Raw genomic sequence first — 23196 nt, 5'->3', positions numbered from 1 at the left:
CACTAGCTGTTTTTTTTTTTTTTTTTATAATAGCAACTGAAGCTAGCTCACTGTGTGAGTGAGTGAGTGTGTGTGTGTGAGAGAGAGAGCTGAGAATGAGTGTGTGGGGTTTTTGAAATAAGGCTTAACAATACAGAAGATATAAGAATATCGTGTATATGAGGTATGAAGGTTTTATATTTTAAATGTTTGTGGCTGTAGCGTGAAGTTGTGTTAATCTGTTTACTAGCTTAGCTTAGCTTAAATCACACAGCGGTGCTGCTGTTAGTGTTTTGTTTGTTTTCTGAGATCAAATATAACTATAGAAATAATTAATTGTAACATACAGTCAGGCTTTAATCAAGAACAGCGTAGAAATAAATATATCACCATAAATACAATAAACAGCACCAGCTAGTGATTGACAACAGCTGGCTGGCTGTTTACAAACAAACCAGCCAAACAAACAAACAGGAATCAATACTATTTTATTTCAGTTATTATTTTTATAACAACGTTTCGTTATGCTGTTTTATGTAATAATCTTTATTAATACGAGTTGTATTTAAAAATAATTATTGAGCTGTTTTTTCTTCTGCTCCTGAACCTTGGTCATGTTTTTGTATACTGTGCAGAAGTTTTCACCCCCCTGTAGCTTTCAAATGATTAAAAAAAATAATGATCTGCTTCTGTTTTTAATCTTTAAAGAACAACATTCCAATTTCTAGGTTAAATAACTTTATCATATTCTAAGATCAAGAAAGTCACAGAGAAAAGGCCTTGCACTTCTGTTTTCTTGGTTTTTGTCTTAAGGGTGTACACACTTTTGCACACAACTATACACATTAAGCTGGAGAACAAAAAGGAAGTGCTGATCTTTCTTGTTCCCATGCTTTTGTGTTCTTTGTAGCTTTTATATTTTACCTGGAAATGGTGTATATACCTTTTTAGGCACATGTTTGGACCATTTATTAAGTTTCTTTGTGATGTCACACTAACTTTACACTTTCATGTAAAGGGAAAATCTACAAAATATTTCAATATTTGTTTGCAGGTTTAAAAAAAAGAAAGCATAAGTACAACTTTTTTCATATAAAAAATACCAATCTTGTATTACATTTCTAAACAACAAATTTATTTTTTACAATGTCTACAGTGTTTTTAAAAAATCATATTGTCACATGTAGAGCTGCATATGGTTAATTGAAAATTCTAAGTAATTAAAAAATATTGATTCATTTTCTCATTCTCTTTACTGTTAAATTGGGAAAACCAATTTTTAATTAATTATTTTTTTATACAAGAGACTTTGTAGACAATATATATATATATATATATATATATATATATATATATATATATAAAGGAGAATCGTGATCGTCAGTTTCCATGGAGGAAAAAAGTGATTGCATTTTGGCAAGCCCTAGTCACATAAGTTATTTAAAAACATTATTATTAAAATTTATTAAAGGAATTATGAGTTACATTGCACACAGGACCACGCCTAAATCTCCTTCAAAGTAGGCATCTTGGGACTTCGCACACTTCTCCCAGTGCAAAATCCTTTGTTGGTATCGCCATCAGTTGCCTCGTCATATTTTCCTGAACTCCTTTGGTGCTTTGGAATCTCTTCCTTTTTAAAGTTTTGGGAAAAGCCAGAAGTCGCAGGGCGCCAAATCTGGGCTGTAGGTGATTTGATGTTTCAAAAAAAAAAAAAAAAAACGTACAGATAGTGGAATGTCATAATGCAAATAACAATTTTGGGAAACAAAGTTCCGTTTATAAAGAAAACATTCTTTGTCTTTACAGTTTACCGGGATTTCCTGCTCCTGTCATGAGATTACTTCCTGGCTCACCCTCCTTCTGCAGTTGATGATTCTCCAGCTGGTTTGGAGATGGCGGACAGCGTCAGGGCCTTTCTCCGCAATGTTGCGACGGTCAGCATAACTTCAATTCAGTTTTATTTAAATAGTGTTTTAAATTTTGTTGTTACAGAGCAGCTTTACAGAATAAAAAAAAAATTAGTTTGAAAGATGTGTGAAAATATTTATTAATTATGGATATAATTACATTGATCTATTTACAAATATATTTAATTTATCTATTTTATATATTATAATTATTAGATTGTCTAGAAAACTCCCTGAAATGACAATAGAAAGAGTCAGACATGTCCAGAGGGCGGAAGGGGTCCGGATCACTGGGAGCTCAGGAGCGGCATGTGTAGCTCGACAGACGAGAGAGACGGAGAGAGAGAGAGAGAGAGAGAGAGAGCAGTTTGGTATACCCACAGTTTCTTAATGTATAGGGTAAATTTATATTTAGTATAGAGTGCAAGCAGGGACTCTGGCAGGACTAACTACGACAGCATAACTAAAAATGAAAGAGCCAGAAGGAAACACAGACATGAGCGGGAACTGAAATATAAAAGCAACCACTCGAATCACTCGACTGTCAACAAACCTGAGTGATCAATAAGAGTTTGGAAGACAGTATCTAAACATACCAGTTCACCATTACATTCTGTCAATCTATAAAAAAAAATGCTTGGCTAAGTAAATAGATTTTTAGCCTAGACTTAAAAACTGAGAAACATTACATTTAGATCAGGCGCGATCGACTCGCAGGTTACGAGTCACAATCTCCTCTTTTGTTTCATTCGATTATTTTAGAAATTAATATAATGAATGATATAGTGTAGATTACAGTGTAGTTTAGATTAGTGTGTTTAGATACTGTCGTCCCCACTTTTTTTCTATTTTCAGTATTCCGACCCCCTTGCGTTATTGAAGTGCATTCATAAAAAATTAACAAATTTTGAAAAAGTGTAAGGGTGGTGAAATCTTGGGGTGGGTTTCACTAAGAGGTTATGAAACCCTATCGCAGATAAAGAACTTGTATTTAGGAATCTAGTATCAGTAAATATTTTTCGAGAATCGGATTCGGGCTTTTATGGAAGGGGTTCTGTGAAAACACTTTTCGGGGAGAAATGTGGAGGCAAAAAAACATTTCAGTTCTCTCCTGAAATGAAGTCTACATGTGTTTGGGATGCTGATAATTTTGGTGGGAGCATAATTTAACAACAATAACTGGAACTTTTAGTTGTTTCTTGAAATAAACAGATAAATTTGAAAATGTTTTAACCTTCAGGGGATGAAGGATTCTATTCTGGGGATCGCGACGATCACGAAGCTCGACGCTCGCATTCAGCAGAAAAGGGAAGAGCAGCGACGGCGACGAGCAAGCGGCCCGCTGGCACAGAGACGGGCGCAGAGTCAGGACCGTAAACATGAGAAGTAGGTGTGACGTGCATAAGCGTGCATGAGATACAGTCTTTCACTTTTGTGCCGTTTGTAACGTTCTCCTTGTTGTTGTGTTTTCAGTGAGCCCAAAGTAGCGAGTAGGATTTTTCAGTGTTGTGCCTGGAACGGAGGCGTGTTCTGGGTACGTATTCTCTCCCTCAGTAAATATTTATTTGTTCATTTTTGTATTCAGGCCTAAAAATATATATAGTATATATTTCTCCAGGTTCAAATCCCACCACCAAGTGGCCAGTGTTGGGCCCTTGAGCAAGACCCTTGATCTTCAACATATGTACAATGTAGCTTAAATTTACAATGAAATAAAAATGTAAGTCGTTCTGGATAAAGGTGTCTGCCAAATCCCATAATCAAACTAGTGACAGGATGATGGGCACCCAAGGCTCAACCAGTGGAAATAAACTGAAATGTAATATACAGTTGTGCCTAAAAGTTTTCATACCCTGAAAGAAAATGTTAAACATCACCATTTATTTGGAAAGTATGACTGATAATTCAAAATATATATTTTTTTCTTATTCAAGGGTTGGTGGTCAGGTGAAATGATTAATTATCACATTGTTTAGGGGTCGTCAACCTTAAACACTCAAAGAGCCACTTGGACCCCTTTTTCACAGAAAAGAAACCACTGGGAGCCACAAGACCCTTTTGAGATCTAAAGTAAAGATAACACTGCGTATATAATTTTTTACCTTTGTGCCGTGTATAAAAAAACTGTGGTTTGCTGCTTTTAAATGAACTGCTACAGAGAAAACAAAATTTTATATACAACAAAAATGTATTGTCGAAATAACGCATCCTTTTGTGAGCCCTTTTTATCGCGTGTACTGGAGCGTGCAGCCAGCTGTCAACCTGAATTTAAAAAAAAAGGACTATTTATATTAATGGTGTGCCGGCGGGTGTCGCACATCGGCGGTTGTGACGCATATTTTGAGCGACAAAAAATTAAACACATTTTATTTTAATCTTACAAGAACACCATAATTTTCAAATTAAGTATTGCATTTAAAAACTAACGAGCTAAAAGTAATACATTTTTAAGTTAAATACTCATTATTTCCAAAGCCACAGGGAGCTGCAGCAGAGGGATGAAAGAGCTAAAAAAGTTGTGATGTTTTAAGGCGGACAATAAAAAGGTACTTTAAAGTCATTAAGATTAATGAGATCCAAATTAAAGTCACAACGATAAACGCTATGTTACCCACCAATGGCTACAGCAGAAAAAGGGTGAAGGTTCTGGACCAGCCATCGAGTCTCCTAACCTCAATATCATTGAGCCAATTTTGCCAAGAAGAGTGAGCAGCTACACCACCTTTTTTATTTTTCCCTTTTCCGCATTTCCCCATGTATAGCATGTAGGATCATGGGATATATCCGGTCCTCCGAAGTGTAAAATGAACGCGCAGAAAACGAAATAGAAGCGGTTTCCTTGCGTTCGTTGGGTTTTGAACGGCAAGAAAAAACTGCATGCAACGTTTTTTTTAATGCCGTATAAACGTGCACCTGGACAAACGCACGTCACCAAAGCCCGTGTGAACACTCTCATTGACTTCTACGTGTAGAAAACACTCAACAATCTGGATTTAGGATCATTCACCATCAGGACTGATTCTGGTGAGGCCGACTCATTATTTTTATCGTCATGTTTTGTTTGATGATTGTGCCATTCTGTTATGCCTTACATATGAACTAGTCCTAGAAGAAAAAAAAACATTATTTTGCATTCTCAGCCATGTTTTTTTTAAAAAACAAACAACAACCAAAAAACGCATTCTTCCAAGGTATGCAAACTTTTGAGCACAACTGTATAGGGCATACTTTTCTAACTATCAGTACTAATGATTGATTGTTTTATTACTGTTACTAATGCAGACCAGTTACTGAGATTTAAAATTGTTGATGGTTTCTATAGAAGCTATAAATGTCTGTCATGTCTAATAACTAGTGAAATGATGCTTTAAGTGTCTTTAAGTTTCTAACTTGACTCATGAGTACATTCTGTTGTTTTTTTTCTCCCCTAACAGCTAAGTCTGTTTCTTTTCTACCGAGTGTTTATACCACTGCTCCAGACTCTCACTGCAAAAATCATCGGTATGTTCATCTCACCCTGGTGTTGTGTTCAACTTGCGAATCCATTAGCTAGCAAATAAAAAGTATTATTCTGTGGCATCTGTGATGTTCAGGTGATCCGTCACTGCATGGAAATGTATGGTCCTGGTTGGAGTTCATCCTTACGTCAGTGTTCAGTGCGCTTTGGGTCCTGCCTCTGTTTGTGCTCAGCAAGATCGTCAATGCCATCTGGTTCCAGGTCAGGCAGCATTAACTTTTTATATTTATCGCTTCTTGAGTTTTAAATTGCGTAGCTGTAGAGCATAGAGGAAGATAAGATGGTGGATGGTTTTTGTGTCCGACTACAATCAGCATAAAAGTGTGTGTTAACCTTTCCGCTTAGGACATTGCCGACCTGGCTTTCGAAGTATCCGGACGCAAAGCTCAGCCTTTTCCGAGTGTGAGCAAGATTATAGCAGACATGCTCTTCAACCTCCTCCTCCAGGCCCTCTTCCTCATTCAGGTACAGTAAATGTTTTTTTTTCTGTTTTTGTAGGTTAGTCAGCTGAACCAGACAACATTAAACAGGTAAACTCACAGGTATATATACATACATACATACATGCATACATACATACATATACAGTCATGGCCAAAACTTTTGAGAATTACATAAATATTGGAAATTGAAAACGTTGCTGCTTAAGTTTTCATAATAGCAATTTGTATATACTCCAGAATGTTATGAAGAGTGAGCATAGTCCTTCTTTGCCATGAAAATTAACTTAATCACAAAAAAACCTTTCCACTGCATTTCATTGCTGTCATTAAAGGACCTGCTGAGATTATTTCGGTAATCGTCTTGTTAACTCAGGTGAGAATGTTGACGAGCACAAGGCTGGAGATCATTCTGTCAGGCTGATTGGGTTAGAATGGCAGACATGTTAAATGGAGGGTGATGCTTGAAATCATTGTTCTTCCATTGTTAACCATGGTGACCTGCAAAGAAACGTGTGCACCCATCATTGCGTTGCATAAAAATGGCTTCACAGGCAAGGATATTGTGGCTACTAAGATTGCACCTAAATCAACAATTTATCGGATCATCAAGAACTTCAAGGAAAGAGGTTAAATTCTTGTTAAGAAGGCTTCAGGGCGTCCAAGAAATTCCAGCAAGCGCCAGGATCGTCTCCTAAAGAGGATTCAGATGCGGGATCGGAGTGCCACCAGTGCAGAGCTTGCTCAGGAGTGGCAGCAGGCAGGTGTGGCGAATACTTTTGGAAGATGGCCTGGTGTCATAAGGGCAGAAAAGAAGCCACTTCTCTCCAAAAAAAACATCAGGGACAGATTGATCGTCTGCAAAAAGTATGGTGAATGGACTGCTGAGGACTGGGGCAAAGTCATGTTTTCCGATGAAGCCTCTTTCCGATTGTTTGGGGCATCTGGAAAGAGGCTTGTCCAAAGAAGAAAAGGTGAAAAGGTGACACATCAGTCATGATGCATGCCAACAGTAAAGCATCCTGAGACCATTCATGTGTGAGGTTACTTCTCATCCAAGGGAGTGGGCTTACTCACAATTTTGCCCAACAACACAGCCATGAATAAAGAATGGTACCAAAACACCCTCCAGCAGCAACTTCTTCCAACAATCCAACAACAGTTTGGTGAAGAACAACGCATTTTCCAGCACAATGGAGCACCGCGCCATAAAGCAGAAGTGATAACTAAGTGGCTTGGGGACCAAAACGTTGAAATTTTGGGTTGATGGCCTGAAAACTCCCCAGATCCTAATCCCATTAAGAACTTGTGGTCAATCCTCAAGAGGCGGTGGACAAACAAAAACCCACTAATTCTGACTAACTCCAAGAAGTGATTATGAAAGAATGGGTTGCTATCAGTCAGGATTTGGCCCAGAAGTTGATTAAGAGCATGCCCAGTCGAATTGCAGAGGTCCTGAAAAAGAAGGTGCAAATACTGACTCTTTGCATAAATGTCATGTAATTGTCGATAAAAGCCTTTGAAACGAATGAAGTGCTTGTAATTATATTTCAGTACATCACAGAAACAACTGAAACAAAGATCTAAAAGCAGTTGAGCTATTAGTGAAAAATAATATTTGTGTCATTCTCAAAACTTTTATCCACGACTGTGTGTGTGTGTATATGTGTATGTATGTATATGTATGTATGTGTATATATGTGTGTGTGTGTGTGTGTATATATATATATATATATATATATATATATATATATATATATATATATATATATTTTTTTTTTTTTTTTTTTTTTTTTTTTTATATATTTTTTTTGTATACCTACACTGAACAAAAATATGAACACAACACTTTTATTTTTGCTCCTATTTTTAATAAACTGAAATCAAAGATCTGTAACATTTTCTACATACACAAGAGACCCATTGCTCTCAAATATTGTTCACAAATCTGTCTTAATCTGTGATAGTGAGCACTTCTCTTTTGCCAAGATAATCCATTCCACCTCACAGGTGTGGCATTTTAAGGTGCTGATTAGACAGCATGAATATTGCACAGGTGTGCATTAGATTGTCCACAATAAAAGGCCACTCTGAAATGTGCAGTGTGATCACACAGCACAATGCCACAGATGTCGCCACCATTTGCCTCACGCAGTGCAACACATCTCCGTCGCATAGAGTTGATCAGGTTGTTGATTGTGGGCAGTGGAATGTTGGTCCACTCCTCTTCAATAACTGTGCGAAGTTGCTGAATATTGGCAGGAAGTGGTACACACTGTCCTATACGCCGATCCAGAACATCCCAAACATGCTCAATGGGTGACATGTCCAGTGAGTATGCTGGCCATGCAAGAAGCAGGATGTTTTCAGCTTCCAGAAATTGTGTACAGATCCTTGCAACATGGGGCCGTGCATTATCTTGCTGAAACATGAAACATTCACAATGCCATCAATAAAATGCACCTGTGTTCGTTGTCCATAACAGATGCCTGCCCATACCATAACCCCACCACCACCATGGGTCACTCGATCCACAACATTGACATCAGCAAAGCGCTCACCCACACGATGCCACACACGCTGTCTGCCATCTGCCTTAAACAGTGAAAACAGGGACTCATCTGTGAACAGAACACTTCTCCAATGTGCGAGACATCATCAAATATGACCATTTGCCCACTCAAAACGGTTACGACAACAAACTGCATTCAGGTCCAGACCTCGATGAGGACGACGAGCATGCAGATGAGCTACCCTGAGACAGTTTGTGCAGAAATTCTTTGATCATGCAAACCGATTGTTGCGGCATCTCTTCGGGTGGCTGGTTTCAGACGATCATGGAGGTGAACAAGCTGGATGTGGAGGTCCTGGGCTGGTGTGGTTACACATGCCCTGCGGTTGTGAGCCTGGTTGGATGTACTGCCAAATTTTCTAAAATGCCTTTAAAGATGGCTTATGGTAGAGAAAACAATGTCATGAGCAGCTCTGGTAGACATTCCTGCAGTCAGCATGCCAATTGCACGCTCCCTCAAAGGTTGCGACATCTGTGGCATTATGCTGTGTGATCACACTGCACATTTCAGAGTGGCCTTTTATTGTGGACAGTCTAAGGCACACCTGTGCAATATTCATGCTGTGTAATCAGCACCTTAAAATGCCACACCTGTGAGGTGGGATGGATTATCTCGGCAAAGGAGAAGTGCTCACCAACACAGATTTAGACAGATTTGTAAACAATATTTAAGAGTAATCGGTAAAAAAATAAAAAGTGTTGCGTTTATATTTTTGTTCAGTGTAGTAATAACCATAAAGGAAAATAATATTTTAAAAAATGCAGTAAAATAGCAAATCAATATATTTATGCTTTTTCTATTTTATAGAAATGCATATTTTTTTAATCATTTATTTATATATTTAATTAAACAACATAAAAGAATAATGTTATTAAATATATAAAAGAGGGAAAAATAAATAAGATTTATCATTATTATTATTCTTAAATTCTTTTTTTTTTTTTTGCCAAAATTAGATGTTTAATTCTTTTGTGGGAATATAACGTTATTTAAAAACAATATTGCCATAAAGCAGTATTTTTAGAAAAAGCATTTTTTTAAAAAAAACTACTGTTTTTACAGTGTAAGTGTTAAGTTTTCAGATGTTTATGTTTCTTCCTTTTTCTTTCTGTGTGCATTTTTTTTCTCTCTCTTAGGGAATGATTGTGAGTCTGTTTCCCATCGACGCGATCGGACAGACGGTCAGCCTCCTTCACATGTCTCTGCTATATTCGCTCTATTGCTTTGAATATCGCTGGTTTAACCATGGTGAGCTCCTCCTTAGCTCTTGTCTGTCTGTAACAGTGTCTGTTTTTGTGTGAAAGCGCTGTTAGTGACGTGTCTGCTTTGTGGTTGGAAGGGATCGAGATGCACCAGAGGCTGTCGAACATTGAGAGGAACTGGCCATATTACTTTGGCTTCGGTCTGCCCATGGCCCTGCTGACTGCACTGCCATCTTCATACATCATCAGGTACGACATCTATTCCGGCTGGTAAATCTGGATGTCATGCGTACATCGTGTGACTCGCAGTGCATGAGCTGTTGCAATCAAATACGCCAATTGTATAAATGTTTTTAATCTATAATACACTTTAAAGTTTAATGTCCTTCAATGTTAAATGTCAAACGGAGGTGCATTGCTTCTGTATAATAAACAGTTTTACAGAATTCTTTTGCATTTTTTCAGTGTCTGCCTTATTTCTTTCAGTGGCTGTCTCTTCTCCATTCTGTTTCCGCTCTTCATTATCAGCGCCAACGAGGCCAAGACACCTGTGAAGCTCTAGTGAGTCTTAATAATGTGAAGACATTTTCATGCTTAATGCAAATCCTCTTACTTAGAAATGTCTCCTTTTATTATTGACATGATCTGATGCACTTCTCAAAACATCATTAGTCAATTTATTAATAAATTCATGCAAAAGTAGTAGCCTCTTATTAAATGCATGCAAATTTGGCGTTCTGACATGCACATAGGCCACGCCTTTTACTGTAAATAACATGCACTTAGGCCACGCATTTAATACAGACATGCACATAGACCACGCCTCTTTAATTCTAACTGGCCTGCAAATAAGCAACACCTCTCAGTCTAAATGATATTCACATAAGCTACGCCTCTTCTACTACGACCGACATGGTAGTCACAGGCACCAGTTCGTATATGCGGGCACGCCTCCTTCTTTTAGACTTCTTTTAAACCTGTTTCTTTCACCTGCAGTCATTTCCAGCTTCGCCTCTTCTCCCTTGTGGTCCTGATCAGCAACAAGCTCTTCCACAAGACGGTTCATCTGCAGACATCTCTGACCTCCTCGAGCTCCACAGAGAAACTAACGTCTCCTCACGCGTCCCCGATCCGCCACAAAGCTCCGCCTCATCAGTGACCTCAGGCGCTCTGCAGACAGGAATACGATATTGCATTCTTTGTGTTTTAAATGCATTTTAATGTCCTTGAGGAAAATTTATAAGGCTTTGTTTTAACTGTAAATGACAAGCGAGAGCTGTGTATCGACATCGGACTGATTTTTGTACCCGTCTTGTGCCATTCGGGTGATTTTATAGGAACTACAGCACAAAAACATGTTTTAGCCACATCGCACCTAGTCGCTGCCCTCACTGCTCTTTTTACCTGGCCTTGTCATTTCCTTTATTACCCCAGCTAATGGCTGCATCTGAGTCGTGTTTGTGTCGTTAACGATAGAGCAATGGAACAATTGAAAAGCCCTTTTAATTTACAAAATAATGCCTAGTTCATGCTTTACGTTTTTTGTTTTGTTGTAGCCTCTCAACCAGTCAGTCTCTGTTACACGTGATGAACTAAACAAGCTGCACTTTTTCTATAAGGATGGTCCTGTTCAATACGAAAAATATAGAGCTGAATGCGGAACTCCAATCAGATCTTACAGCAATCAAAAATGACAACGAGGCTTTACGCTGCTGCTGTTCATGGGTCATGTCCGGACCTGTTGTTAAGCTCGATAATGCCATGGCCAAGTCTAACCTTCAGTACAGTCACCGTCCTTCTCATGATATTCATGTATCAATCAATATTCATATAGATGTCATCTAGGAATCTTAACAGGTTAACGTTTATTAACGTTTGACCGAAGCACATACAGTACAAAGGCCCCGGCTCGCGTCAGCAAATCCACTCGGGGGAGAGAGATGTGTGGTGTACTTATTTTATTTTATTTTATTTTTTGTTTGTTTTGTTTTTTAACCTGTATGTCATTAACGTAAGAAGTGAATATAGTGTTACCAACGCAGGTTGGTGTTTGTGAGTGATTGTTTTTTGTAAAAAGTATTAAACCTTATTTCAATAAATTTGGTCTGTATATACAAGTTTATAGGTTTTATCGTCTTTTCTTCTTTTCTATTGTTATGACAGTAATTTGAAAAGTGCCTACAGCAGGGGTACAAACTTTGCAACCAAGGACTTGTTTCATTGTTAAATAAATAAATAATATGCTCAGAGAGCATAGATGTTGGTTATTAGTACTGTATTAGTTAAAATTCAAAATTCCAATTTTAATTGTCACATACACAGTACGATATGCAGTAAAAAGCTTATACGACCGCCCGTGACCATAAAATGGAACAACAACAACAAAATTTTTTTTTAAAAAGTATATCAAAAGAAATGTATAAGAAATATAAAATCCTATCAGTACAAAAGTCAAAATAGCAAGTTAAATCATATGTTGGTCTTGAAGCCATTTCATTTCATTGAAGTGATCAATTATTTAGACTGGTACTATACCAATTTTGAGTGTAAAGTTTTGCCCAAACTAATCTGTAAATTTGAATTATATTCAACTATTTTGGACAATTGTAGTATCCCAACAAAGATTCTCTACTGCTGCAGCACAACTCTAAAAGATTCAAGATTCAAAGAACCTTATTAATCCCAGAGGGAAATTGCTTTTATTTATTTATTTATTTATTTTTTGAACAAAGTGAGACAAGATAAAGTTGACGCCTTATTCGTTTGTACAACATCCAGAACAATATATAAGAGCTTAACTGTAAGGTGTGTTCAAGTCAGACTGGAACTTTTGATTGTGCAGAATAACAGAACACAGTCATGAGAGTCAAAACTCGCTTTATGTTTCTCTGTATAATTCCTAATGCACTGAATGATTGTGCGTACAGTTCCCACAGACAGATGCATCTCTTTCGCAAGTTGGTGACCAGTTATGTGTTGATTTTGCTGGATGTTCCTCTAGTTGCTCTGCAGTCTGCTCCAGGCCACTCAGGCGGGATTGTCATTTATGGCCTTCTTTAAAATGTTTGCACAGTTCTGATGTTTTCCCGTGGCTGAGAGTTTTAAGTCAGTTCATTAAACTATTTCTGCTGCTAGTTAATTTTGTAATAAGTGCATAACATATTTGAAGTTAAGCACAATAGTTTGCACTTATTGTTTTCTCCTTTTCTGTGTAAAGCTGCACATCTGTAAGGACACGTCAGATCTGAAGCACATAAGGAAAACGTAAACTCCGTCACGGCTTAAGTGACACCTGGGCAACCAATCAGAAAAAAGGAAACGTATACGTTGTTGCCGTTCAGCCAATAAGCGCGGGTTTTACGTGGCTGGGCGGGGCTCTGAGTGCTCAGAGAGTAGTGTGTGTGTGTTTAAGGGAAAGTGTGTAGCAGGAGCGGAGTGGAAGTGAACCGCCGATGAAAGAAATTGGTACTTTAATTATTTTTATAATTTGCTAAATAACCTTGAGATAAACCGAGATACTTTGCAATGTATACTGAGATCATTAGTTTAAGCAAAAATGTTTAGAATATTGTAGCAGGCTGTAGTGTTAGCATGCTAGCTAGCAAGCTTGTTCAGATTAGCAGGAGAAAATTAACCTCCTTTTAAAAGGTTTTAAAAGTTTTCCCTGCTTGATTTTTAAACATTGTTTATGTAAAGCTGAAAAGAATTGTAAATGTATTATGTGTGGGAAAATAAATCGAGCATTTTCTTGCATTTTGGCCCAGTTTAACAGGCAGCTAGTCAGCCCATGTTATCTAATCTAACGTGTTTTATGTCAGTTGACTGGTTCGTTCAATTATGTTTTGCGTATTTTTTTAATCTAAATGAATTTAATAAACTATATATATATTTTTGCATTTTAAAAACAACAACCTTGAATTATTTCCCTATCTGTGCTCCACAAAACCCGCCCCTTCATCACTGATTGGTTTACACCCACAATTTTTATGAACTTTGACAGTGAAATCAGCCAATCAGAACTCAGGAGATTGATCCTATAAACCAATCCTGGTGCAGGGAGGCGGGATTTGCGTGAATACAGTACTATACAGTTAGTACAGGTAAAAAAAAAAAAAAACAAGCCTACCTGGGTGGAATACCTTCACGCTTATAAGACTTGTCAGACTGGATATTTGGAAGAATACTGTCGCAGAGAATGTTACGTGTGTCAGTAAACACTGACCCGTGTGCCTTTCTTTCTTTTTTCTTAGGGATTGAGTGTTAGCAAACTAAAGATGACCAAGATGGGCTTTCTGCGGCTGTCCTATGAGAAACAGGACACGCTGCTCAAACTCCTCATCCTGTCCATGGCGGCCGTGCTCTGTGAGTGATTTCTATTTCTTGGTTCTAAAGCAAGGCTTTAGCTTACTGCATCACACTCATTCATTGCTGTCTCTCTCTCTCGTCCTGCACAGCGTTTTCCACTCGCCTGTTTTCCGTGTTGAGGTTCGAGAGCGTCATCCACGAGTTCGATCCGTGAGTATCTTTAAAGTGTAAAAGAAGCCCTGATGGAGACTTGCATGATGGTCCTGATCATGTCTCGCTTTGCTTCCAAAAGGTATTTCAATTACCGCACCACTCGATTCCTGGCGGAGGAGGGCTTTTACAAGTTTCATAACTGGTTCGATGACCGCGCGTGGTACCCGCTCGGCAGAATTATCGGAGGCACCATCTATCCCGGTACGCTGAGTGAACCCGAACACGGTGCTAGTGCATGCATGAATGAATTCGATCGGTCCATCCCTATACACAAATGAACTCGTTCTAGGTTCTCAGTATCGCTCTTGATTTTTTGTACAACCAATTGTACCTTCCAGTATGATTTGCATGTGAAGAGTTTAGACTCTTTTGTGACATCACTAAGAAGAACAGCTTCTCCCATGCAGGTTTAATGGTGACCTCGGCGGCTCTTTACCACATGCTGCACTTCTTTCACATTACTATCGACATCCGGAACGTGTGCGTGTTCCTTGCACCGCTCTTCTCCTCCTTCACCGCCATCGTCACCTACCACTTCACCAAGGAGCTCAAGGTTCGTCTTCTCTGTTCTGTTTTACTTGTATATAAAAGTCATAATGTAGGGTGTGTTTCATTTTTTTCATGTTTTTTCACCCCTCTTTCTGACAGGATGCTGGCGCTGGACTTCTTGCCGCTGCCATGATCGCCGTTGTACCGGGATACATCTCCCGATCTGTCGCAGGCTCCTACGATAACGAAGGTTTAAAGAAAAAATAATAATAATTCAATAGAAAATAGATTATTAATCCATTTTGTCATGTAACCATGACAACAGAAGTTGCCATGTCTATATGGATTTACAGTGTGTTTTTTCTTTTCTTTCCCTGGAAAGGAATCGCTATTTTCTGCATGCTGCTGACCTACTACATGTGGATCAAGGCGGTGAAGACCGGGTCGATTTACTGGTCGTCCAACTGCGCTCTGGCGTACTTCTACATGGTGAGCGTCATCCCACTTGGTAGTGTTGTAGTCTTTACACACTATATATACGTTATATACAAATCTCTCTCTCTTTCTCTGTATGTTTAAATGTCTGCAGGTGTCCTCATGGGGAGGCTACGTGTTCCTGATCAACCTGATCCCGCTGCACGTCCTGGTCCTGATGCTGACCGGGCGTTTCTCTCACCGCATCTACGTGGCGTACTGCACCGTTTACTGCCTGGGCACCATCCTGTCCATGCAGATCTCCTTTGTGGGATTTCAGGTGGATAAATCTCACACGCACGCGACACATTCTGCATGGTTGTTGCATCATATCAGTTACAGCTGAGCTCTAACAGTAAAAAAAACTTGAATTTGGTTTATAATGAACCAGTTCATACATATCGTCTATGGAATGTGAATTGTAAATCACATTCATTAAAAATAAACAAGTAAATAAATATTTATATGTAGATAGATTTTAAAACATTAAAATAATAAAGATTTCTTTTTTTAAATCAGCTTCTTTATTCTTATGAGTTCTAAACATAATTTTTTCGAACATTAATATCTTTAATATAATGTGTTTATAGACACGAGCAGTCCATTTCTGGTAATAAATACAAAAAAGAAAGAAAAACAATCTAATCTGGAATAAATAATTAATTAATTAATCAAATGAATCTTCAAACCTCCAAATCAAATCCAAGTACACAAACACGCTCAGGGGTTAAAGGTAGTTTAGTTTCAAAAAATAAATGAATATATGTTAAATGTGTTAAAAAATGACAAATTTTTTTATTTTTGCTAGATTGCAGCAGTAGTGTGTATCAAGTGCTAAAGGTTGTTTGTGGACGTGGTCTGTCTAGCACTTGTTTTTTAAATTTTGAATTTTTTTTCATCCGTTGCAGGAAAAACAGAAATGCATAACATAACTCATTAATCTGTGATGAAATCAGTGGTTTGGTTTATTTGTTGCACACCAGCATCATGATCTAAACTAGGGGTCGACCGATTAACCAGCCTAGTCAACGATCAGGACCGATATTTAGTATTTTTACAATTATCCGATAGCTTTAACTTTTGTTTCGGGTGAGTGCATCTTCAGTGAAGAGTTTCTGAAACTTTAGGCAACTGCTTTCTACATCACAATCTACACCATAAACCTGCTGGTTAAGACTCGTTTTTCAAAGTTCTACTGTATTAGTTCAGTTTAAATTTTACAATGATTTTTTAAAAAAAAGCTTACATTTATTTATAAATCTGCAGAAATTATTATTTATTTTTCTTTATTATCTTCTAAAACTAATAATAATAATGATAATAATAAATCAGTTACTGGATGCACCCTTTACTTTTATTTTTCAATAGCGTTAAAAAGGTCTTTTTTTATTATACACGTGCTTAAAGCCATTTTAACAATTTTTTTTTTTTTAATAGCCGTTTGTGTTATTCTAATTTTTGACACCAAGATTTTCATTTCTGTTTCAAACGCACATCTGATCATCACTTATAATCATCATCGGCATAAAAAAAAAAAAATCATATCAGTCAACCCTCTATTTTAGACTAAACGTATTAGCCATGTCTGCTTATCAGAGGTACCAGCCGTCTCTAGTTACTTCCTTCCAACCTTTGTTTTTCTTCATTTAACGAGACGCTGTGTATAACTAGAGTTATTCGATTCAATCGATCAGTGATATCGATACCTGAACTGAAATCACCTCACCTCATCCTGCTATCATCAACCTAATGTTAACCTAAAATAACTCAATCCAATCGTTCTTGTTTTTCTTTTAAAGCCAGTGCAATCATCGGAGCACATGGCTGCCTTCGGCGTGTTCGGCTTGTGTCAGATCCACGCCTTCGTCGACTACCTGCGCAGCAAACTCAACGCCCAGCAGTTCGAGATCCTCTTCAAGAGCGTCATTTCCCTTGTCGGCTTTGTGCTGCTCTCCGTCGGAGCCGTGCTCATGCTGACCGGTAAGGACACGACACGCCCTGTGTTCACATTTGCTCAGTGTGTTTATTTAAGATTGCAGCACAGGATGGAGACGTTAAATGTGGCAAACAAGTTTGTATTTAATTTAGTTTATTACTCTGGAGCTGAAACAGCTTACAGAAAAACAAAGATACACAAGATATACGTTTATTAATAAAACACAGTTTTAATAAAGTGAGGACATTGTGGCTATGATCTTGGAAAAGAAGTTACTTATTAACTTAATTTAACTCAACTCCAAAGTACCAATCTAGAGAAAACTCGTCTTTATTCTCTCCACACATCGGTGCTGTACACTTCCCTAACTGTAATGTTGAGTAAAACATCCTCACAAGACTCAAGGCTCGGGTTCGTTTATAAATGATTCTCACGATATCAAACAAATTTCCTCATTTATTTATTTATATTTTTTTTCCCCTTAAATTTTTCTTTAGAGATACATGAAACAAATAAAATAAAATATAATCTAAAATTTCAAAAATCACAGAAAACTGTGTGCCTCCGCTGTCTTCCCAAGAACGCACGCGCGCCCACAGACTACACAGACACGATTCCTAAAAAGCCAGGGACTCCTAGGAACAATCACAATGTTGTAAATTTAAGTCACCTCTTACAGTATAAGCAACAACAATATAAACACCTTAGTCAGCTCTTGATCATCTCTCTCTCTCTCTCTGTTTGTAATCAGGAAAGATTTCCCCATGGACCGGCCGTTTCTACTCTCTCCTCGACCCGTCCTACGCCAAAAACAACATCCCCATCATTGCCTCTGTGTCCGAGCACCAGCCCACCACCTGGTCCTCTTACTATTTTGACCTGCAGCTGCTGGTCTTCATGTTCCCTGGTAAAGAAAACTACTTTCTTTTTATTTATTTTTTTTTTATTTATTTTGTTGATGCTCAAAAACAGAGCATATCTGACATTTTATTAAAATTTTTTTTACAAAAATTTATTTCTAGTGGGTTTGTACTACTGCTTCAACAACTTGTCGGACGCTAGAATTTTCATCATCATGTATGGTGTGACCAGCATGTACTTCTCAGCTGTGATGGTAAGCTGCGTGTCCCAGACTAGTTATGAATTTCTGCTTATACGAACAAAACAAATCATGGTGCACAACATTCCAATATATATTGTGTGTATATATATATATATCATATACAATATTTTCAGTGTGTAAGTGAATGTATAAAATATCTAAAGTCTGGTACATTGTAGAAATTATTCTACATTATAGAATGCGAGTACGCTTTAAACAAGGTCAGCTGACCCTGCTGTGTCACCCTGCTGTGCCATTTTATTTAATCAATTAGTCCTTACATGGATTTCTTTAACAGCGTGAAACATTAATTTGGACACACAAATGTATTTGATCTAAATTATTTTATTTATATCTTCTGTATTTACTGCCATACAGGTGCAGTCTTATAATTATTGATGCATTAATATTCTTATACTTATAAATTTTTTTACATAAAAACTTGGAGCTGTTTTTCCTCCCCTTGCCGTAGGTGCGTCTGATGCTGGTTTTAGCTCCGGTCATGTGCATCCTCTCAGGAATCGGTGTCTCTCAGGTTCTCACTACGTACATGAAGAACCTAGACGTCAGCCGACCCGATAAGAAGACCAAAAAGCAGCAGGACTCCACCTACCCCATCAAGAATGAGGTAAAGCTTTAACTGATACAGTAAAACCTTGGATTGCGAGTAACGCGGTTTGCGAGTGTTCCGCAAGACAAGCAATTTTTTTTTAATAAATTTCGACTTGGGAAAACAAACAAGTCTTGTTTTTTTACGAGTACCGAGTATCATGTATTACGCATGCGCTCCTTGTTTTAAAGCCGAGCATCACGTGATCACAACTGAGTCAGCGGTTTTTCTCTTTTGCGCTGTGGAATTCTGGGTATTCGTCTCCCCTGCTCAGCTGACCTTAGTGGGTCTTAGTGCACGTCTCTCACTGGTATAATCAGCATGCGTGTACTGTTCACTATAACACTGTGACCACGTGTGTTTGTGTGTAAAAGATATTTTATTTTGTGTCTGTATGAGTGTGTGTTCAGCGTGTGGGTAAAGCAAAAGCAAGTCTCATTAGAGACGTTGAAAAGGTCCTTAACCCTAACTGCTCCAGGGGCGCCGTATCATGGCTGACCCTGCGCTCTGACCCCAGTTACTCTCGGATATGCGAAGAAGCAATTTCCCTCTGGGATTAATAAAGTTCTAATTATATTATTATAATTATATTATTATTATGTTTAGGTCAGTAGTGATAAAATGTTGCAGTTTCTCTATAATTCTACAGGTGGTGTGCTTTAATCCAAATCATCACATTTTGTTTAAACAGCACACCATCAAGTTTGTTTAAAACTGAAATTAATTTAATCGCAATATGAATTGAATCATTACCTGGGTATTGTGATTTTGGTAATGTATCAGCCGGTCCCGGTGATTCTCGTCCTTGCTGTTTGTCAAATGACCTCGGTGTTAATCAAGAGTCAAATGTTTCACACCAGACAGCCAACAAAAGCCTGTGTTATTTTATTCCTGATCAAACAGACTGTGCTGATTGTCTCATTGTGTTTTTTTTTTTTTTTTTTTTCCCTCCAGGTTGCCAGCGGAATGATCTTGGTCATGGCTTTCTTCCTGATCACGTACACCTTCCACTCGACCTGGGTGACGAGCGAGGCCTACTCCTCTCCCTCCATCGTGCTCTCGGCTCGCGGAGGAGACGGCAGTCGCATCATCTTTGACGATTTCAGAGAGGCTTATTACTGGCTCAGGCACAACACTCCCGAGGTTATTCAAGTCCTCTACGTTAACACAGGCTGATGACGTATATTATTGTGTGATCACAACTCTGTTTAGTCTGTTTTCTTCAGTAATTATACACTATTTATATGTTATGTATTATACATATTGGTGAGAATGCTGTACACATTACATAATTTTGTGTCAGATCAACCAGTCCTAACATAGAAAACAAGTGGTTTTCCCTCCTTGTGGAAGCTTTGTTCGCTCGTTCACCTTCACTTCCTGTTTCTCCACACACACCATTTTATTTCCTATAGGATGCGAAGGTGATGTCCTGGTGGGATTACGGCTATCAGATAACCGCCATGGCGAACCGGACCATTTTGGTTGACAACAACACCTGGAACAACACACACATCTCTCGAGTCGGCCAGGTGACCACAGCACTCTTTACGCTGGTTTTATTTACTACGTATAATCATCTTTTAAGCTGGAATGAGGATATATGTGTGTGTATGTGTGTGTGTAGGCGATGGCGTCTTCAGAGGAAAAGGCCTACGAGATCATGAGAGAGCTGGACGTCAGCTACGTGTTGGTGATCTTTGGAGGACTCACAGGATATTCATCAGACGGTACGGAGGAGTTAAAACGCCAAATAAAATTATTTTTATATTGAAATAGAAGATTGAAATGTAAATATTGTAATAATGAGAGTATAGTCCGATATGTCTAATTAAATAGTGATGGACTATCAGTCAATGGGTTTACCAAAAAAAAAAAAATAATTTAAAGCAGTTACTTTTTACTTTAACATTTATTTTTTATAAGGTATTTTTTTTTCCCAGCTTTTTTTTTTTCATTTTCTTTAAAAGTAATACATTTCAAAATTGTTGTGTGTCATGACTAGGAATTAAAATTAATTTTAAAAAATTGTAATTTTTTCTCCTTTTAATATTTTAAATGTCAGTCTTTTTTTTTTTTTCAATTTTTTTTATTTATATTTATATTTATTTCAGTCTAATTTTACTAGTTCCTTGCAACATTATTTTTTAAATTATTTAAAAATATTTCCATGGTTATCTTTTCCTTTTTATTAGGGATTATTTTCTTTTTTTAATGCATATATTTATTTATTTTGCCTTTCTTTTCTAAAACATTCTTGCATTCATTTCTATTTTATTAGTTTTGTTTTAGTTGCTTTTTTAAATTTTATTAATATTGGCATTTTATTCTTCATGTGAAATCCGGTCTGCTTTTAGTATCTTTCCATGAAGTAAATTTTTTACTGTAATAATTTATTTAAATGTTATGTTTTTATAGACATAAACAAGTTCTTGTGGATGGTACGTATTGGAGGAAGCACAGACACGGGGCGGCACATCAGGGAGCACGACTACTACACACCCACTGGCGAGTTCCGTGTGGACAGGGAAGGTTCTCCAGTTCTGCTCAACTGCTTAATGTACAAAATGTGCTACTACCGCTTCGGCCAGGTCTACACCGAGGCCAGTAAGTGTCTGTCCACGCTGGTTTAAAATTTAACTTCTACTGTTTTTTTTTTTTTTTTGAGAACTAACCCACATGCTGTTTGCAGAACGTCCTCCCGGTTACGACCGCGTCCGTAACGCTGAGATTGGCAACAAGGACTTCGAGCTGGATGTGCTCGAGGAGGCGTACACCACAGAGCACTGGCTCGTCAGGATATACAAGGTGAACCTCAAAACAGAACTACAGCTCATCTCTGTAAAGTCGAAAAAATATGCTGATAACTTTCTCTTTCTGTCTAACAGGTTAAAGATCTGGACAACCGAGGTCTCTCGCGAACGTAAAGCCCAGACACTCACAGTTCTCTCTCTCACACACACATACATATCGACACAAACACACAGCACTGAACACCTTCCCCTGTGACCTGGAGAGCAGTGTGAATATTTTTTATACTTCTGTTGTGATTGCAGGAAGAGATTCTATTTGTCTTTTTTATGATTTGCAATGTGGTGTTACTTTTTTGTTTTTGGTGGGGAATGAAGTGAGACTTCAAAACGTCCAGAAAACTCACTATGTATTTCTGCAATCAGTGACCAACCAAGCAAATGATTTGTCTACCAATGGGAAAATAAATGGAGTGAATGGGATATCTTTGTCGTTTTTTTCTTCTTTTTTTTATGGTCTAGAATAGGGGTACTGAATTAAAATTTAAGGTCCGGCCAATAAAATTTTCTTCAAGCCAAGGTCCAATTTTTATCTTTGAATTAGGATTCAGATCTCTATAAGCAGTCTATTCTAAGTCTATAAAAAATAAGCAATTTAAAATTTCAATAATATTTGACACATTTCAGTATCTATGTAAAATTGTGGACAGTTTGAACTTTAATGGCCGTGTGTATTTTCTTGCATACAAACAACAATCTTTAATCAGTCTTTAGTGAATCTTCATTTGCATGCTGCTGGGATGTTACTGAATGTAAAAGGACTCTGGTTGCTCCGTCGTACCAGTCTCTCTCCTCGGGTATTTTACACGCTCTCACCTTGGAGAGCTGCGGATACGTTTGTTCTAATGACCTGCGTTTTTTCTCATAGTGGCGCTTTAAAATACAGTTGTTTTTTTACGGTATTGTACAGATTTTAAACATATGAGACAAACTGGTTTTGAACATCCTGTAGGATAAATAAACATATTGATCTGTTCGTTCATCTTTGAAGGTCCAGTTTTCATAGTCTACTTTCCTTTTTTTGGATTAAGCCATGCTTTGTTGCGTTTTTGTTTGTTTCTTCCATGCACACTGTTGTACACCACTGTACATGGTAAACTATAACGTTTATTGGGTCTGGTGAGTAATGCCTATAGCCGCGGAAAGAAGCGCTAGATTTCTGATATATTATTTATTCTTATTTATCAGAAAAGCATCATGGTCCGGATAGAGCCGTCACACTGTCTGGGTCCAGACGCGGTCTGCCATTTAGTGATACCTGCTCTAAGGTGTATTAACAATTAACATTTTTGACTAATCTGTCTGAATCAGAAAAGTTTAACCACTCAGGAAATAACATGGGTGTTTAAGATTTGTATGTAATGAAATAAACTTGCATCAGTATTCACTAAATGCTTTTATTTAAAAGAAAAACAACGGCGATGAGAGGTTTCAGGTTTTGGTGATCCAGGGTTTTGACTTCACGCCCCATGTTTTTTGTGTATTGATTAATCTTCCATGTTAGAAATAAAAGACTCCTTGATATGATGTTCCAGGAAACTAATTAACTTGGTGTGGTGTGATGAAACAGTACTCAAAACAAACAAAAAAAAATTATTCCAACCCATTGCCTGAAATTGGATTGATTATCCATCAA

At 37.7% G+C, this 23196-nt stretch overlaps 2 protein-coding genes across 2 annotated transcripts; both read left to right on the top strand.

The window, feature by feature from the left end:
- Positions 1-24: 24 nt before the first annotated feature.
- On the top strand, positions 25-11738 carry ei24 (EI24 autophagy associated transmembrane protein). The gene is made up of 11 exons (XM_053515629.1): positions 25-163; positions 1789-1916; positions 3130-3275; positions 3363-3423; positions 5324-5390; positions 5483-5607; positions 5752-5871; positions 9556-9667; positions 9759-9870; positions 10108-10182; positions 10618-11738. The coding sequence occupies exons 2-11, from the start codon at positions 1875-1877 to the stop codon at positions 10778-10780; spliced, it is 1023 nt and encodes a 340-aa protein (XP_053371604.1). The 5' UTR covers positions 25-163; positions 1789-1874; the 3' UTR covers positions 10781-11738.
- A 1254-nt stretch (positions 11739-12992) lies between these two features.
- On the top strand, positions 12993-21983 carry stt3a (STT3 oligosaccharyltransferase complex catalytic subunit A). The gene is made up of 18 exons (XM_053516487.1): positions 12993-13086; positions 13872-13983; positions 14076-14136; positions 14219-14340; positions 14547-14692; positions 14788-14878; positions 15011-15117; positions 15218-15382; positions 16902-17082; positions 17790-17945; positions 18061-18152; positions 18613-18768; positions 19705-19893; positions 20166-20282; positions 20378-20480; positions 21169-21357; positions 21443-21558; positions 21639-21983. Exons 2-18 carry the CDS (start codon positions 13896-13898, stop codon positions 21675-21677), a joined length of 2118 nt encoding a protein of 705 aa, XP_053372462.1. The 5' UTR covers positions 12993-13086; positions 13872-13895; the 3' UTR covers positions 21678-21983.
- Positions 21984-23196: the final 1213 nt, after the last annotated feature.

The sequence above is a fragment of the Clarias gariepinus genome, chromosome 17, assembly GCF_024256425.1.
Source record: "Clarias gariepinus isolate MV-2021 ecotype Netherlands chromosome 17, CGAR_prim_01v2, whole genome shotgun sequence".
Classification (NCBI taxonomy): domain Eukaryota; kingdom Metazoa; phylum Chordata; class Actinopteri; order Siluriformes; family Clariidae; genus Clarias; species Clarias gariepinus.
This window is presented reverse-complemented; position numbering and strand designations above follow the sequence as displayed.

Excerpts from the sequence above, each read along its gene's own strand:
- ei24 (XM_053515629.1), top strand. The coding sequence starts at position 1,875 with ATGGCGGACAGCGTCAGGGCCTTTCTCCGCAATGTTGCGACG. Across the intron at positions 1,917-3,129 it reads TTCTCCGCAATGTTGCGACG|GGGATGAAGGATTCTATTCT; the intron begins GTCAGCATAACT and ends TTTAACCTTCAG. Across the intron at positions 3,424-5,323 it reads GGAACGGAGGCGTGTTCTGG|CTAAGTCTGTTTCTTTTCTA; the intron begins GTACGTATTCTC and ends CTCCCCTAACAG.
- stt3a (XM_053516487.1), top strand. The coding sequence starts at position 13,896 with ATGACCAAGATGGGCTTTCTGCGGCTGTCCTATGAGAAACAGGACACG. Across the intron at positions 14,693-14,787 it reads ACTTCACCAAGGAGCTCAAG|GATGCTGGCGCTGGACTTCT; the intron begins GTTCGTCTTCTC and ends TCTTTCTGACAG. Across the intron at positions 15,118-15,217 it reads CTCTGGCGTACTTCTACATG|GTGTCCTCATGGGGAGGCTA; the intron begins GTGAGCGTCATC and ends AAATGTCTGCAG.